This window comes from Parasteatoda tepidariorum, chromosome 7 (assembly GCF_982258835.1).
Source record: "Parasteatoda tepidariorum strain Cologne lab strain chromosome 7, Ptep-v5.0, whole genome shotgun sequence".
Lineage (NCBI taxonomy): Eukaryota > Metazoa > Arthropoda > Arachnida > Araneae > Theridiidae > Parasteatoda > Parasteatoda tepidariorum.
In genome coordinates this window covers 45717048-45735492 of record NC_141761.1, presented here as the reverse complement: position 1 = coordinate 45735492, position 18445 = coordinate 45717048, and the positions used below count along the sequence as shown (strand labels likewise).

Genomic DNA, 18445 nt, shown 5'->3' with positions numbered 1-18445 from the left:
AATGAGGGAAAACTGGATCCTACCACGTGATTTCCCGGCCAATAAAAATGTATCGTTAAACGTTTAACGCAACCTTGTTGGAAGTCGCATAAAGGCTTGGTTTCTTAGGACAGGACGCCGTCAGCTGGAAATCAGCGTTAACCTCTGATTGGTCCATTTGTGAGTTTGATAGTATACGTCATCGAACGCTCATCTTGAACTACAATTGCCGTCCAACTCAACTGCAGTTGGATTACAGCGTGACGTTAACCACAGAAGCAATGGCGGACAACATCCAACAGAACATTGAAATCAGCCAAGATTTTGATTTTGACATTAAACATAGCTTCTTCATTAAACATAGCAGTCTTCATTTAGCTCAGCTATAATGTGTTTTTTCTTGGACAAAGTCATTATTTGCTCTCTAAAACACTGGTCGACAATAACAAAATCAATGCAAATTCAAAATAAATATTTGTTTACGTTATTAACGCATGCGCAATGAGAGATAATGTCTGCGTTAGACCGACTGCTCACGCTGAGCTAACAAAAAAGTATTTTTTTGGCGTCAGATCTACGTCAACTTTCCGCTGACGCCCAGATAAGGCGCTAGTTCTAAGAAACCAGGTCTTGAGCTAACAAACCAGTATTTTGTTGGCGTCAGCGTGACGTTGACGTTACGCCGACGCCCAGATAAGGCGCTTGTCCTAAGAAACCAGACCTTAAGAAGTATAACTTCAAAAAATATTTATAGAAAAACAATACTTTTATTATTTTTATGCTAGTGAGAACCAAAACAATATGGAAATGAATGAGGGAAAACTGGATCCTACCACGTGATTTCCCGGCCAATAAAAATGTAGCGTTAAACGTTTAACGCAGCCTCGTTGGAAGTCGCATAAGAAGTATAACTTCAATTATTGGGTATTCTGCTAGTCTAGATGCAGACTTAAGGCTCCTCCCAGACCAATCGGCAATTTCCTGACCCCAGATGTTTTAGGTTTTAGGTCTGGACAAGTTAAAATTCTTTTTGAAGTTATACTTCTTATGCGACTTCCAACAAGGTTGCGTTAAACGTTTAACGCTAAATTTTTATTGGCGGGGAAATCACGTGGAAGGATTCAGTTTTCCCTCATTCATTTCCATATTGTTTTGGTTCTCACTAGCATAAAAATAATAAAAATCATAAAAATATTGTTTTTCTATAAATATTTTTTTAGTTGGTTTTGATACATTTATAATTTAATAGGGTAGTATTTTTTATTTTCAAATTTAGTGGATAACAATTGTAAAAAATGAGTGAAAACAATCCCACCGGCAATGCGACGGATTTAAGGTTATGTCAAGATACGTCTCTTGTGAATATCACTTGATTGTTTCTCTTCTGAAATTACATTATGACGCATTCACATACATTATTAATACAAATACATTTTCCCGGGCGTGACGATGAGGCAACCACAAGCACTTCAACTGGTTCAAGAGGGAAAAATGCACAATATTACCTTGATTACAGAGCACGGAAGCGAGCGGAGCAGGAAAAAGAGTCGTTGAATCCTTCTACGACTGTTGATTCTTCTACAATTAACGTCGTAGGTTGCGAAGTTTAACTTCTTCCGCGCGGAGGGACTCCACGCACTATTATTTTTTCTGTTTGGTAAACCTAAAAAATGTAGATTTTAAATTTTTTTAATTGTTTTTCTATTTTATAGCTTTTCTTCATTGTTAGAAAAAAACATGATTACAAATATTCCAGATTTTTAAGGCGATGCAAAATTGAACCAATTTTTGCAGTAAAATATTTGTATTTACGTCGTAAGTACAAACATTTAATCAATTAATTGTCACAATTTTCTATTAAAGTTGTTTGATATTCTCTGCACCTCTTTTCTTACAGAACATATTATCCCCGATGTAATAAAGACTTCAAACATCAGACTAGTAATGGAAAAGGAATCTGAGAGGGGAAATAGTTTTACATAAAAATAATTAAGTAGTTTAAAAACGTGTTAACTTCGCAACTCTGACCAGTTTTTTTTTTAATTTAAAAAAGATGGATTGATGTAAAATGTTGATTAAACTTTTTTAATATCTGCATGTAAATTGATAAATTGACATATGAAGAAAAATATTGTTGGCAACATAAGCACTTTTTCTGAAGAAACAATATTCCATAAGGAGTGATTGAAAATGAGAAAATAATTTAAATAGTTTTGCAATTTCATATCAAAGAGCGAGAGTAGAATGTTTTCAATTACAATGGTTTTTAAATAACATGAATTATCAATAAAGTCATGTTCATAGTTTTGAACTATTCTCAGTTACAGCTAAAGAGCATGAATTTATCTTTTATTTAATTTTGCAATGTCTGAGGCGCAACTCATCATCTTCAACTTTAACTTGAATTTTATTCAATAGATCTCATGTTCATATAGGCATGGAGATTGGCTTTAAACCGTCGTTTTTTACTTTACTGTTGCAAGTTCAAAGTTTAATTTTACTCATTTTTAGAACAAAACAACGATAATATATAAATTATCATCTTGTCAGCTAACACGATTATATCAGCAAAATAGTGCTCTCTAGCATTATGAAGGAAATATGTAATGAAGGAAAATTCTAAAAGCTATACATTCCACTTCTGATGGACAAAAAAAAAAGAAGAAAAAAGAGCATTCCTAATCGAGTTAAGAGTTGCTTTTGCACCTAAAATTAAATTAACTTTCAATGCTATTAAATAAACTGAAATAGTTTTCTGAACTAATTTCTTTGCCACTGAAAATGTACGAGATCGATTTGATATACACAACGCACACTTAAAATTTTTTGACATTAGCCTCATTGGCCATAGGTGACAGCAAAAGTTTCCCAAACTACGTGAAATTTGTCAAACTGCAAATGGCGGCCCCAACCATGAAAAAACTATTGGTTTATACACGGCTAGTTTCTGCTGGAATGGAAATTTGCCTTTATCATGATTGCTCGAATCTCTAGGAATTATAATGTACAATATATAATTGAACTACTCTGCAAATAGATTGTAAGAATAAATGCTTTGCACAAAAATTCTTTTATTTTTTCCACCTAACGTGTTTTTTAGAAAAATTTTGCACGCTTGTTATTTGTTTAAACAGACGACTTAAATATTTTTTGGAAACCGAATTTGCTGAAAGCATTTGTGTTTTGGTTGTTCTGAAAAAAATCTCTCAGGACACTATTGTGGGACATTTCAATGTCGATCTAATAAATATATTCTTTGAAGCATTCTATTGAATTTACATGCACAAATGGTAAGAAACTTGAGGTAAAATTTGCTGGAATCTTACCATTTGAAACTTATTCAAATTGCAAGGAAATCGGGATAATTCGAGTTTTTCAAACTTATTATGTGACCAGTGTTCATTGAAATAATAGTAATATTATAACATATTTAAATTTCTTAAACTATAAAATAATCATATGAAGCAATAGCTTGTTGGTTGTGCAATTTTATGTGATGCAAAAAAATTTTAAAAAAATTTACATTTTATGAGTTTTTTAAATTTTGATATCAATGCGCGACCAGGAGATATCAAAGAATTTTAAAAATTTCTGTGATAATTTTCTTCTTTTTAAATAAGGCATATTAAAGCGCTGGGAAATAAAGTTTGGGAATTTAATTTTGGATTGTAATTCTTTTCAAACCTTTTTAATTAATTATCATCTTGTCTTAATGGCACTATTTCGCTTAGTTTTAGTGAGTTGATGCTATATAAGGAAACTTAGAACGAAACGCATTTTAAAGTGAGCAATGGCTAAATCATAAAATAATTATATTTGGAAATAAATAACAGGATAATAAATACAATATTTTTTTTTTGGTTAATGGCCGGCACTTGGGTCTGTTTTCCATTGACCTCAGAAATGCCTGAACTGCTACTTTCTTCTCGTTACCCAGTGAGCACCTATGGGTGGCCACGGCGGTGGAGCAGTGTCACCCATGTCACACAACCACAAACCCGTTTATAGGGCGGGTCACATTCACACAAGCACACAGGAGAAAGGACATAGAACAGAGAGAGAGAGAGAGAGAGAAACATCCATGCCCAGAGCGGGATTCGAACCTGCAACCATCGACTCCGCAGTCAGGCACGCTAACCACCTGGTCGGCATAAATACAATATAATATATGGAAGTTTTCAGGGGAAATATACGTAATAAGTGTGTTCAAATACCAACGGAAAGCTTCAAATGATGTATTATTGGATTTTTAATTAAAATAATTAAAATAAAGTTGAAATATTTTAGACAAAAATGTAATCAGAAATTCAGTATGTATAACGTGATTATTTCGGGTTATTCATCTATTAGCTCAATATTAATGTTTATGTTTACATGGAATGAAAATTATTTCGTGATTAGATAATGATAAGGGTTTCAAATATTTGTTTATATAAACACGGATTTTTATAAAAGCAAACACATTTTCGATAAGTATTCTTTCCTGACACGTTCAAAAATTCGGATTGTTTATTGATAGTAACACTACAAAAAAAAGAAAGCTCTGTTCTGACGATAAATTGTTCGTAACAGTGTTTATGATTTCATAACATATATATTTATATTATAAGATACAGTGATGAAATTGCCTTTTTGTTTTAACTGTATTAGAAGAGTAACGTTGCTGTTTATTTACAGTGTTTTAGTTGCTTTTTTTAATAATTTATTATTGCGGGTTGAAAATATTTTTTCAGTTGTTTAAATATCAAATGAGATATTTTGAAAGGATTTTAAAATATTCGGATAGTGAATAAACTTTTTCATAAATATGATGCAAAAAAATGCATTACAATTCGATATTGTTATTTTTATGTACGAAATAAGTAAAATATGCAAGTAAAATTAAAAAAAAAACATTACGTTACGAAATTGATTAATACAGTTTTACATTTAAGTAACTATTTTGCCCTTTTATATACCACACTGTTACGCATTTCACACACTGAGAAAACTAGAATAATCGAAACTATCAGAAAAAGGTCAAATTTACCGTTTTTATGACTCTATGGAAACACCCAAAAGCTCAATAATTTCGACATTTTCGTAAATTTAACAATAAATGTGGTTTCATAATATAATATAAAAAATTAGAAAATTTGGTAAACATGGTGAAATTCGTTAATTTTATCATGTTTAGAGCATGGCATAAAAACAATTTATTCGGTAAAATTCGATCGAGATAGCCCAGTTGGTAGAGGGTTGGACCTATGTCTAAGAGGTCGTGAGTTCGATTCCCGTAAGACTCTCCGTGTACAAAATGTTGAGTGGTACACGCTAAATCTGTCAGGGTCACAAAGTCCTTCAAATTCCTCTAACTAATCAATATCTCTGGGGGTACTGTATCCGAGTTTGATCGTGCCCTGGTTCAGGTCAAAACCACGATGTGCGGATGGATGTGTGAATATGTCCTTCCTGTAAAACGGGTTGTCACGCATGTATGTTGCAGAAATAGAATTCTTAGCCATCGATGAAGTCACTGGAAAACAAGAAAAAGTGCACCCCTCTGCCTTAAAATAGTCTTGTCAGTATTAACAAATGGCAAAAGACAACGGCAACATTCAGTAAAATTTACTTCCCAGTTTTGTATTTTTTTTCAAAATGCTCGTTAATAAGAATCATAATGTTCAAAACCAGAATTTCCGGTATACTCTTACCATATGAAAAGAAAAATTACCAAATGAATGATTCAAATACCGTATATGTTAGTTTTATTTATCAGAGTTAAAATCTTTATTTATTTTTTTACCATAAGTGTCATTTCCCTATAGTACGGTAATTTTACCAGATATTTTTTTCTCTGTGTACAAAAAAGTTCTTCCTGTGATTCATTTTCTTTTACTCAAAACTCACTTAAGTCATTTTTGCCAATTACCATGAATTAAAATGGAAAGAAAAACTACAAAATTATATACGGTGCATTGGCGGGATGTTGTTTTGAATTTTATTCTTCAGGTTATACCGTTCTGTGATTCTTGAGCATTAATGCCCGATTCTTGTAATTTTTGTAATTGTAAAAAAATTGTTCTCACCTTATCTAATTTACGAAATTTATTGGAATTACCATTAATGATCAAATATGCAAAGTAGACGGGAGTAATTTTAAATCACACATATTTTTCGGTGTTGAATGGCATCTAGATAACGATAGATGGCATTTAGAAAACGATAGAACAATGAGAACAATGATGATGACAAACCTTTCCTTTATTACTTTAGCTCTCAATTGCTTAGAAAAATATAGGAAGGAATTTTTATTTTATAATCCATTTACTAATAATCTAATTTTTTCTGCCCAGTGACTCTATTATAGTTTGATAATACAAATCCATTATTTTAAGATAAAAATTCCAAACCATCAAAGGGTCAAGAAAACAAATGTTTTCAGATCAATACTTTAGAAAAGTTTAATTATCGGAATTGCTATTTATCTGATATTTTTAACTGAAGAAGTCTCTAAAAAATAAATCAGGTATGACATTGGTAATTTTTCTAACTATATTTGATAAAAGAGAGAATTTTCCAGTTTAGTTAATTTGGTTTACTTTTTCTTCATTTTTGTAGAACTCAGATTTTTAAACTAAAAAAATTGTTCTTGAGTTCTTAGGTTTTTATTCATTGCTGTTGAAAAATCAATATATGTGATATCGTTAAGCTTGTGATTAATAGGTAGCGTTTGAAAACTTATTTTAACTATAAAGGCAAGCTTACTGCATGTTTTAAAATATATATTTTCTAATATAATTTTATTTTACTGAAAGGAAAAAGGCTAGAAAATAGAATTAAAGAGAAAGGATGGTGGGTGAAATGACTCATATTACTAAAAGTATTCCAAGAATATTATTTTTTGTGTTCTATTATTTTCTTTCCTTAAAATATCGATTTTAACATTATTAAAGACACATTTAAAAAACAAAAAAAAACTTTTCAAATATTAGACATATTTGAATGCATATTGCTTGAAAATTATATTACATTTAATAACTTCTTTTATTTACTATTTTAGAATAGCTTAAAATTTTAGAAATGTTTTTCTACTTTAGGTATTTTCTTTGTGATACAACGTAGAATTATATACATCGGTTGATGTGTTATATATTGCTTATATTATTTATATAAAACGGAATCAAGATATAAATGAATAATTATTGACAATTATATAGCTATTCGAATTTTTTTTTCCAAATCCCGCTTGGAGAATGACCTTCTTTATACAGGCATCCGAGGGGCAGTTTTGTTGGCCACTTTTCCAGGGGCACCATATTGGGTGGGCCAATGCTCCCTCAGTATGAACAAATACTACAGTGAATGAAAAAACATACATGCATTGCCCGGGTTCGAACCCAGAACCTTTCTGATACAATGCAAGTTCCCTGACCCCTACACAAGCCGGTCGGCTAGTTATTAAAAGTTCTAATTAAGAAAAGTTTTACGGTTTTGTAAATTATGTAAAAATTATTATATGATATATATATATATATTCTGAGTAATTTAAACTTCAAGTGAACTCAATAGTTTTAAGTTAGATTCATTCACAATAATATTTTGACAAGATACGATAAAAATTAAGAGAATTAGGTTTCACGCACTTGAAAATATCATGCACTGCATTCTGTAAATCATATTGAATTGTATGACTGTCTTCATGTAAAATACGTTTTGCTGCACTTAAAGACAGCTAAAAGTTATATAATGCTGGTTTTTAAAACGTAAAAGGAAGAAAAAAAGGCATATGTAAGACTTATGGAAAGGACATAAAAGTTTTTACATTAAAGCTTTTTAACTTATAATGTCATAAAAAAGATCTATTTTAAATGTTTAAAAAACTAAAGTAGATAATACAACTAATTTCTGCCTTTACTACAACTATTTATGACCTATTGCTCTTATTATGGTAAAAAAAAAGTTACTCAAATTCTGGTCACCAGAACATTTCACTGTAAAACTTTGCTAAACAAGGAATTTGATATATCATAATTTTTACAGTGATATTTATCTTATGGTAAAATCTTACACTTAATTAAATCTTATGGTAAAATCTTAATTTTACAGTAAAATCTAAAACATCATAATTAGTGCAGTAATATTTTCTCTAAAATCCCTAAACCATTGATATTAAATGAATATTACTGTAAAAAGTACACTGTGAAATTTTATGGTAAAACTGCATTTTACAGTAAAATGAACTTTACGGATGCTGCAGTCAGGGTGCCGGTAGTTTTACGGTTGTTTTATCTGGATTTTTTTGCAAAGTAGCCTTTCATTATTTCTGATGAAATGGATGGCATGTAACAGGCCATAGTTCCTTGAAAGAAGAAGAAGCCTCTCATAATCATAGGAAGTTGATATTAATTGATTGAAATAAAACTTCATCTTCCGATTATGATTCAATACATAAAGCAAAAGCAAAAAGGAACGCGTTCAGAAAATGTGGCTGTTCAAGAGAAATGGAGGGTTAAATTTAGATTTTTGAGATCGTTTTACATAAGAATCAACAGGAATGGTGGGTTTACTCTTCCCCTGCAGCATGACTTGAAAAGAGCATGAGCGATGATAAAATTTATAAAATTGAATGGATTTCTCCCACTGAGTAAAATATACTATAATATTTGTATGGCGTAAATATTTTAAAAATAAGTATATAATGGCAATACCTTGTCTTTAATGGTTGTTTCCTTGTCTTCATAATCGTCATAATCATCATCAGTTTTCGGACTCCCTTGCCCTGATCCAGGGTCTTCAAAACTAAAATCTTCATCGTCAATGATGATGTCACCCCTTAAAGGAAGTTGGTCATTTTGTGGTTTGGAAGACACGGTGGGTTTCACCCTAATTTCCTGCCGCAAAGCATATGTTCCGGATCTCGAATACTAAAATAGATAAGAATATTTTTTTAAATAATTAGTACAAACTTGATATTACACTGCAAGAAATTTCTCGGAAATTTTTTTAAATGACATTATATTCAAACACAACAGCCAGATAATCATAAATAAGATTGCAACCAAGCTGTAAACTGTGAGAAAAATCGTTTATTAACTGCTTTCACTTAATACGGTTAAACAATCAGAATTTTATTGCACCCACTAAGCCCACCTAAGGAAGCCACTTAATTCCTTGTGCATATTATATTATATTTCTTGTGCACTGTGTGCATATTATAGCCGAGAGGACTAATATGACAGGAAAATTCGAATTACTCATCTCTAAAATACTTGAACATCTCGAAGGATAATTCGAAGATATGCTACCAAAATTTTGACCCTCTGCAAAGGCAATGGCTCCCCCGATTTGATAGACCGCCGACTTGCGTGCGAAGAGAACACTTTAAGATAGAATTGTTTAATGTGCCCCGATACCACACGCCCTCGGTCTCTTCGCAGATTGATCAAAGTGGTCACCCACCCCCGCATTGACCGCTGCGAGTGATTGTTACTTTGGTCATCTACCGGGAATTGCGTCTTACGATTAGTCCACTGTTGGAGGCTAACATGAAAGAAACACGCTTCCTAGTAAAACTTTAGTTAAAAATTACCGATAGTCGCTCCTTAACATAAGGGTGAATTATCTTATACTGAAAACGTAATGAAATGAGTTTAAGGACTTTTTTGATGAGTTCCATAAAAATGAAAAGCTTTTTTTTTAAATAAAAATTATCTTCAAATTTTTTTTTATCAACATTTGTTAAAATATGTTCTAATTCGATATTGCTGTCAGTTAAGTTAATTGTCCAGATAATTGCTAATATCGAAGTGAAACTTGTCTCGTTTTGCTTCCTATCTGATTAGAAACATATGGTTCAAAATTTAGTGTTCTGTCATGTTAGGAACATGATATTTAGCATTACTGTTAGTTGGGTGAATCATCTCAATAATTACAAAAATTCTGAATGAGCCTTTTTTAATTTTCGTATTTATCTCCTGAAGAGCCCACTGTCTAAGATCTAACTTTCTAACCTTAAGGTATGTGGGAGAATTAGAGATGAGTCAATGAAAGACGGCTTTGCTTTTTTGCTTTTTCTATAATCGATATAATTTGAAGCATATTCGGATAAGTACAATTTACTCATTAAAAAAGGTAATTACCCATAAACTACTTGTAAATCCCATTCTGTAAACATGTTTTGAATGTATTTAAATTTATATATATATATATATATATATATATATATATATATATATATATATATATATATATATATATATATATATATATATATATATATATATATATATATATATATATATATATATATATATATATATATATATATATATATATATATATATATATTTCGTATATATATAAGCGTAAAAATCCATATCCATCCAAATGTCCATATATATATAAGCGTAAAAATTTCGTTGTGTACCTGTACTTTTCCGATGTCTTAATTGTTGTATAAAAACATATTTAACTAACCTTGAAATAATTTTCTACTAGCTCATTAATTATTGATTGTCTTTTACACAATGCTCATATTTTTTCATGGAAAAAAAAGCTTCTTTAAACTTTTGGTTGTTCAAAAACGGGTAAATCTGAGAAAATGTTTCACACATATACACAGTTTCATTATAGAATGAAATGGAAAAGTTGGTATTACTAAGAGAAGAAGAATGTAACACGAAATATAAGATTTTTTGCAGGATATTCCAAAATCCTACGTATAAAATTTAAATGGAGAAGGATTGAAACTAAACAGAGAACATCGGATTGAAAACCACGAAGAGTGCGTAAAAATCTCAAAAAACACGTACTGGTTCTGAATTTTGAATCTAGTGCAGATATACGTCGTTTCAGGAGTCACCACATAAAAACACACCTGGCATCTTTAAACACGTCCGGGAATCGTTTATTCGTACTTGTAAGCTGTGTAATGACTTCAACGGGTTACTTCAAACAAATCTTGAAATAATTAGTTAAATAAATATTTCTTCAGTCAGTAAATTTGAAGTATCTTTCGTTTTTATTTTCCATCGTGACGTCATAATTCCTGCATGGGATTTGCGTGATTTTTTCTCATCTCGACGTGGTTTGCGACCCCATGATTGATAGTAAGTTTGATGCCTTTTATCACCGCTCAAAGTTTGGAGATCAAATTTTTGGAACACTTTATATATGAGCTGCAGTCAGATAGTTAAAAAAAGGTGTATAGTGAAATATTGAAAGTTCAGAAGAAAAAAAAGAGTTCTTACAAAAGGCTGCGTGGTGGAGTTACATTGTTTTTCAGCTGCATCAGGACTTCCAGTAACTGTTATCTGCTCAACATCTCCCTAAAAATACATAAAAGTTATACAAAGTTGTTTGAATACGAAACATATTTGAGCTATTTTAATGATAACAATAACATTTTCATTTTTAGTGATGTAAAATATTAAAAGTTTGAAGTCTGTTTCATTGTACTATAGAAACCTACATTAATACAAATACATATATTGTACTTGATAGCTTTTTTAGTTATGCATAATAACTGGATGATAATTAAATTAAAAGAGTATCTTACCTTATTTCAAAATTATGAATTTAAACCGTGCAATTATCTTTGGGGCATATATTCATTCTAATGTACTTATTAAGTATGTACAGATTTTAGACTCTTTAAAAAAAGTGGTGATTAAAATTTGATTTTTCAAATTATCAGATAACTTAAAAAATATCTAAGTAAAAAAAATTGCAGGGCTTGGCGGAATAGGAAATTTTTAATGGAATATTTTGCTTCGAACTTGTAAGCATCATTAGTCGGTATTTATTTTTTAAATAAATATGAGATGGTTATCAAACCAGAACATATATTTTAATGAATTTAAGTAATATGGCAAATTGTGCAACATAAATATTAGTTATATACTGGTTTAGATATCACGTCATTCAATGCCAGCAATGCATAGAATAATCTGCATTGAATATCAGTATTGTCAATAGTATATTTAACATTATTAACGTTATTTTACAATGTTAAAAAGCAACTTGAATAACATAAACAATATTTCAAATACAAATAATACCCCATTTGAAAGATCCAATTTACTAAACACTAACAATTCATAGAATACTATAAATCTACATTGGATAACAGAATCACCAACGATACGTTCAATATTATAAATATTATCTTGAATATTAAAAAGATCTTGAATAACATAAACAACATTTTAAATATTGCAAATAATGTCTAATTTAAAAGAATTATTTTACTGAACGCCAACAATGCATCAAATACCATAATCTACATTAGATATCAGAATTGCCAATAATATCCATATTCATTATTAAAAACTTTATCTTGAATGTTAAAAAGATCTTGATTAACATAAACAATATTTTAAATATTGAGAACAGTATCTTAGATATCATATGCAATGTCTTAGGTAGTAAGTAGCATTACCTTGTTACCTATAATCTATATGCTATGGTAATTTTTTAATGAGAAGTATTTTCGACTTTCAAATATGAATCTAAGTTCTATCCTCTAAATAGTAGTTACGTGACTTTTCAATAAAAATAACTTACTGAATTTCAAGAATTCCATTCCGACATTTACCTCGCTTTAACAATAACCTGAGATACAGTAATCTCTTTAACATGGAGAGTAAATGCATAACAGGACATAACATTTTCAATTTCACTGAAATTATCACCGAAATGTAATTTCCAACCCACACATCCAATCATTCATCGAAATCGGAATTCCGGCAAATGCCCAGACAATATATACTTCACCTCAATACTTCACTCCTTGGAATGTGGGATTGCAATTAGCATACGTTGGCGACTTCCAGTGATTGAGCATGTTAATGACATTACTGATTACGAAGCAGTTTAACAAACGTCGCCGGCCAGTAGACGTTAGCAAGAGTTGCTGATGGATGGTTAAACAAATACCGCCAAGGCCTGTGACGGTTAATGCACAAAATTTCAAACAAAGTAGATTATTACTAATCAGGAAAGGGTGTGAGAGATATTAATATTTGTAACGAATGGCAAATGGAGATGAGCTTGAATAATGAACTGATTTTGTAAGTGTCTATAGCTGGGAACTAAGCTATTTTTACAGATTCTGCTGCTTGCAGAGTTGGTCAGTAAAGTATAGTGTTGTAGACATTTAATAGTAACTAACTCGTTACATTATAGTATTTGATTTTGTTGGAAATTTTGTTCTGAGATTTCTCTTAATTAAACCAGAGGATAGTTTGGTATTTAATTTTTTTTTCATTTGTTTTTATGTTATGTTTCAAACGTTTTGGTTTCGATGATTTGGTATTGAATATTTTTTCATTTGTTTTTATGCTGTGTTTCATACATTTTGGTTTCAATGATTTAGTATTGAATATTTTTTCTTCTTTTATGTTATGTTTCTAACGTTTTGGTTTCGATGATTTGTTATAGAATATTTATTCATTTGTTTTTATGTTATGTTTCAAACGTTTTGGTTTCCATGATTTGGTATTGAATATTTCTACATTTGCTTTTATGTTATGTTTCAAACGTTTTGGTTTCAATGATTTAGCATTGAATATTTTTTCTTTTGATTTTACGTTATGTTTGGAACTTATTTTAACGAATATATAATTTTTTTTATCTTTGAATAACATTAACTGGTTGAAAGCCTAAACGTAGTAGTTGAATTTTGAAATATTTTATTCAATTTTAAAGATGTCTTACCTTTAAAATGCATAAATTCGTTATTCAGCCTACAAGAAATGCGCAGATTATCTAGGGTGATCTATTAAACTGCTAAAAATTGTTTCTCAAATTATGAAAATTATTCAAAGACTACCAAGATTATCCGCATACATTAAGCACTCATTTAAATGAAAATAAAATCTTTGATGGAACAGCACGTATCTACATTTAAATGAACAAATGTTAATCATTTTTTCGATTGCTGAAAAATTAAGTTTATTCAAAAAGAAAAAAATAATAATAATCCCAAGGAACTCAAACGGTAAGATATTATTTTATTAAAAATTTCATTCGCTTCAAAAATTCAAAAATTAGAAATAACAGTCGACATTCTTCAAGTGCTCAAAAATATGTCCACATTTTCAAATCTTGCCGGGCGTATTATACACGCTCAATCAAATTAGATCAAATAATAATATAGAATTATCAAATAATAATATAGAATTATCGTATAGTTATAAGATTTAAAGCAAAAGCCGTAAACACTTGAAACCAAACTAAGAGCGAAGGAGTGTGCTTTAAAGAGATATGAGCAGCTATTTTGTGAAAATTTATAAAATATCAAATACTAACTTCTATTCCTATTGCTTGCGGCAGTTTACTTACACTTTAATGTAAAAAAGTTTATTTTGGGTAAATAACATCAAAATTCATTCCACTTGAAAATTTAAGATAGTTTAAAGATTATTAAGATTTTTTTAGGATGAATTGAAATTCTAAGAGTGGCTAAAAATTACTGTATAACTTCTCAAATAGTCTTTTAAGAAATATTTACATCTACGTTTGAAAATATTAAAACAGAGTAATGCAGTTTAAAAGAAACTACAACTAAAAACAGATTTAAATTTTAGTTTCAACTCGCGATATATTTCAGCATTATAATATCGTTATAAAAAGTGTTTCAAAACTTATGTAAAAATTTTTTTGTGTATGGTATGAATAATAAAATGAATCTGGAACAATATTTTTAACATATAACATATTAAAATATTATTCTGGTATGGCTTGAATAGTCAAAAGTTTTAGAGTGGCATGATCTATACATACATAATGTCTTTCTCCAAAAGCTAGTATATACTCTCCGGAAGTAGTATTCAATGCCTTTTCAGTTTATTATTCGTCTAGACTGAAGTTAATAAATTTCTATGTTATGTCTGATTTTCAAATTATGATAAATCGATTTTAAAAAAACATAAATTTTTATAATCTGCACAGGAATTCAATTCTATATAATAATTCAACATTGCTAAACATAAACACGTAATTCCTACATTTATATAAGATTTGTTAAAGTATAAAAAAACTTAGTTTGTAAAAGTTTGAGCTAAATAAGAAAAAGTTTAAGACAGTCTTACAGTTGTACATATTGTTAAATTTACGACTTGTAAGGTTGTTCAATAACATAACTGTTTATGCTCTATTTAAAACTGTGCCTTTAGTTGGTTAAAATTGCTTGTAGTCAATAACTACTATTAAATATATGTAGGTCTAGAAGATATATTACAAATATGAGCCACACTTTCAAACTCATCAAAATAGCGGTTTTTAAACGTCTTTGATGAAAATACTACAACGATTTCAGCGTAGGTAATAATAGTTTTCTAGTCAATGCTTATCATTAATTAGAAATTCCGGAAATGCGTGAAGTATTAATCTAAAAACAATACTAAGGTTTAGTTTGACGTAAAATTGCCATTTTCGGAGAGAGAGCAGTTAATCATTTAATAACCACATGCTCTTCATATCTATTAAGTTTAAATTAATAATAATAACCTCAGGCAGTCAATGTTATATCAATCGCAAATGACAATTACTGACAGCCCGCAGCTGTAAAGATTCCTAGCACCACAATAAGCGCGTGACTGAATATTGCGGCCCTTCCTAAATAATGGTATTCCACTAGAATTTTATATTCGTGGTGCTGTTTGAAAGATTATTTCACAATTATATACATCCTTTTATTATTTCCTAAACTTAACTATACTATTATTTTATTTTCGATTGTATTGTAAGTATTCATAACTTTATTGTTGTTCAAAAATAAGGACTAGAATGAATGTTTTTTTTTATGCATGAACTCGGTACATAATAATAAAGATATTTGTAATTTGTTATACTTACTTGTAAATAGCGAAACTAGCATGTTCGTTAAGTATTGCAGATTAATAATTAGCTTTTAATAAGTTGTAAGTAAAACTTGTTAAAAGCAAACGTTTCAGTACTATTAAAATTCATTAAAAGTTACTATTAGCATTATCTTTAATAATATTTGTAAGCAACTGTTAGGCTCTTCTTAATATGGTACCGTTGTATCGGAACAATATATTTTGCAATTCATAGCTATGATAAATGAAACTTGAGTCTTGAACATAGATATAAAAATCATTTAAAGCACCTTATCAGCTAAAAAAACTGATTCTAAATATAAAAAAACAAATTAAATGAAAGAAAAACAATATCGGAAGAAATCTTTAAAAAACGGTTGAAAGATTTCCGATTTAAACTATTTTTCAAAACGAAGCTTCTTAAATTGAAATTCTGTTTGCTCTAGCTTACCTGTTTCTTTGTAAATTTTTGACACGAAACATAATTTTTATAAGGATTCCTTTTCAAAATGCAATACAGTGTACCGAAGGAATTCTATTTTCCACGATTTCACGTGCCGGTGACCAAAAATGGTTTTTGTCCGTGCACTCTACTTACGCCCACAGATGGAAAAAGAATTCCATTTACCAAAACCATGAAATAGAATGAAGGATGAATTCTTCTTTTCTCTTTTCCTTTAAAAAAAACCTCCCCATACCATCACATACCTTCACATTACAGCTATCAAAATGACAGATTGGCCACAAAACTTTTTCTGGAAAACTTCCACTTAAGTGACGTTTGGCTGCCGATTCTCCTGTTTTTCTTTCCTGATTTAGAGCGGCAGGGTGAAAAAGAAAACATGAAGTGGATTATTGTTTTTCACTTTTTTTTCTTCAATGTTTCTTCAAACTTCATTTTTCACGGTCTTCTATCTGAAACAAGTAGTGTAGCGTATAACGCTTTCAAGTGTCTTGGAAATGTAACAAAAATGCAACTCAGAAACGCAACTTTGCGAGTAATGAAATTCCACAGGAAAAGTTTCGGATGTGAGAAAATCTAAAATGACCAGCTAAAACGTTTCGTGTTTTATTTCTTTTCCTCGGAAGTCAAGAAAGGCAGGAAAAGTCTATAATGGCAACAAAATTTGCCATTTTCTTTTGTAGCTGCTGTGGAATTCGCCACAATTTATCAATACAAGACCGCATTTCTACGAAATTCTTGAAATGTCTTATTAATCAATGTTTCAAGGTCGTAATTTTTTTCCCTTCTGATTGATGTTGAATTATTTACTTTTTATGCTAACGTAACTGATTAATTTTGTGACTGTTTTATTTTAAATAAATATTATATAATAGATGTTATGTTTGCTGTAAATTTGGAGAACATAAAATTTGTTGCTGATTTGTTGTCTTATCAATTTCCTGTTGAAGCAATAAATTTCTTTTTTTCAGACTTGAATTCCCGAATAAGATTCCTATCAAATATAATACGACCCAAAATTTAGGAAATTTAATTCATACCAACTCATTCCAGTAAGAAAAAAAATCTTAAATAACTGTTTAGATCTAACAAATTTAAATCAATAAGTATGACATACCTATCAAAACCCAGTGATTCCAGTGAACTCACTTCTTTTAATTACACTGTAAAAAATTATGAAAGATTATGATAGGCCTAACAAAAGACCTATCATAATATAACTCCAATGTCCAATTGTATGCTGTTTTTACTGGTTTGAAGCCACACTTGTTGTAAATGGTTAAAGAACGGTGTTTTTAACCATTGTATAACCATTAATATGTGTATCCACAATACAGTGTCCGCAAAACTTTTCTATAGGTAAAGAATTGCTTATAATTTTACATTTTACGGTTGATTATGAACAAATTGCTACCGATTTTTTTCCGCAATTTTAGAATGAAATTTCTAAAAATGAGCTGTAAAACTACCACGTAACAGAACAAAGTTTTTATTTATTTATTTTTTTTCTAAATTAATGCTTCTTTTTAAATTTTTAAATTTTTTTTGAATTTAGGCTACAAATGCTTCAACAATTTTTTTTACTTTCAGTCTTTTCAATTTGATTAAGAAGCAAATATTATAAGCTAATCAAACGACAATAATAATTTTATACTCTGTTCACGCTATTCAATGCTCTGAAATTAATTGGATGCTTAATATAATAAAAATAGTCTACGAAAAATACTCTCTTGAAAGATCTCGTTGAGGAAGGCTAATTAATTTTAATAATATTTTCCAAACATTTCTGAAAGGCACTTTTAAAAAAAGATCACAGAAAAGAGTAAAAGAAAAAAGTAATGATTTATATAATTTTTAAGTAGTTGAATGCCAATTTAACGAAGTTATATGTCATATACTTCAGTATTAATAAAAAAACGCGAGCTTTTGAGATCAAGATACGGGAAAAGAATAATTTTATGCTTAAGTTTGCTTAATTAGATTAATTTGGTACTTTAGGGTATCTATTTTAAAGCGAAGATAGGTTGACCTAATTGAAGTTAAAATGTTACCAGTGGTATAATTATGGATTTTTGTAATATATTTTATACACATAAGAAAACAACAATAATTGAGGAATGAAGAGAATAAAAACATAAAAATTAAATTATTTCCACATGAATCTTTTTTAAAATGGTTT

The 18445-nt window shown here is 29.7% G+C and overlaps 1 protein-coding gene across 1 annotated transcript in view; it reads right to left on the bottom strand.

Moving 5' to 3' along the window:
* LOC122270830 (uncharacterized) overlaps window positions 1–18445 on the bottom strand; it is a 247085-nt gene that overhangs the window by 45360 nt on the left and 183280 nt on the right. The window contains exons 5-6 of the mRNA XM_087167781.1: window positions 11211–11288; window positions 8670–8885 (exon numbers count right to left, since the gene is read on the bottom strand). Of these exons, the coding sequence (XP_087023907.1) occupies window positions 8670–8885; window positions 11211–11288 (294 nt within the window). The remainder of the gene's footprint in view (window positions 1–8669; window positions 8886–11210; window positions 11289–18445) is intronic.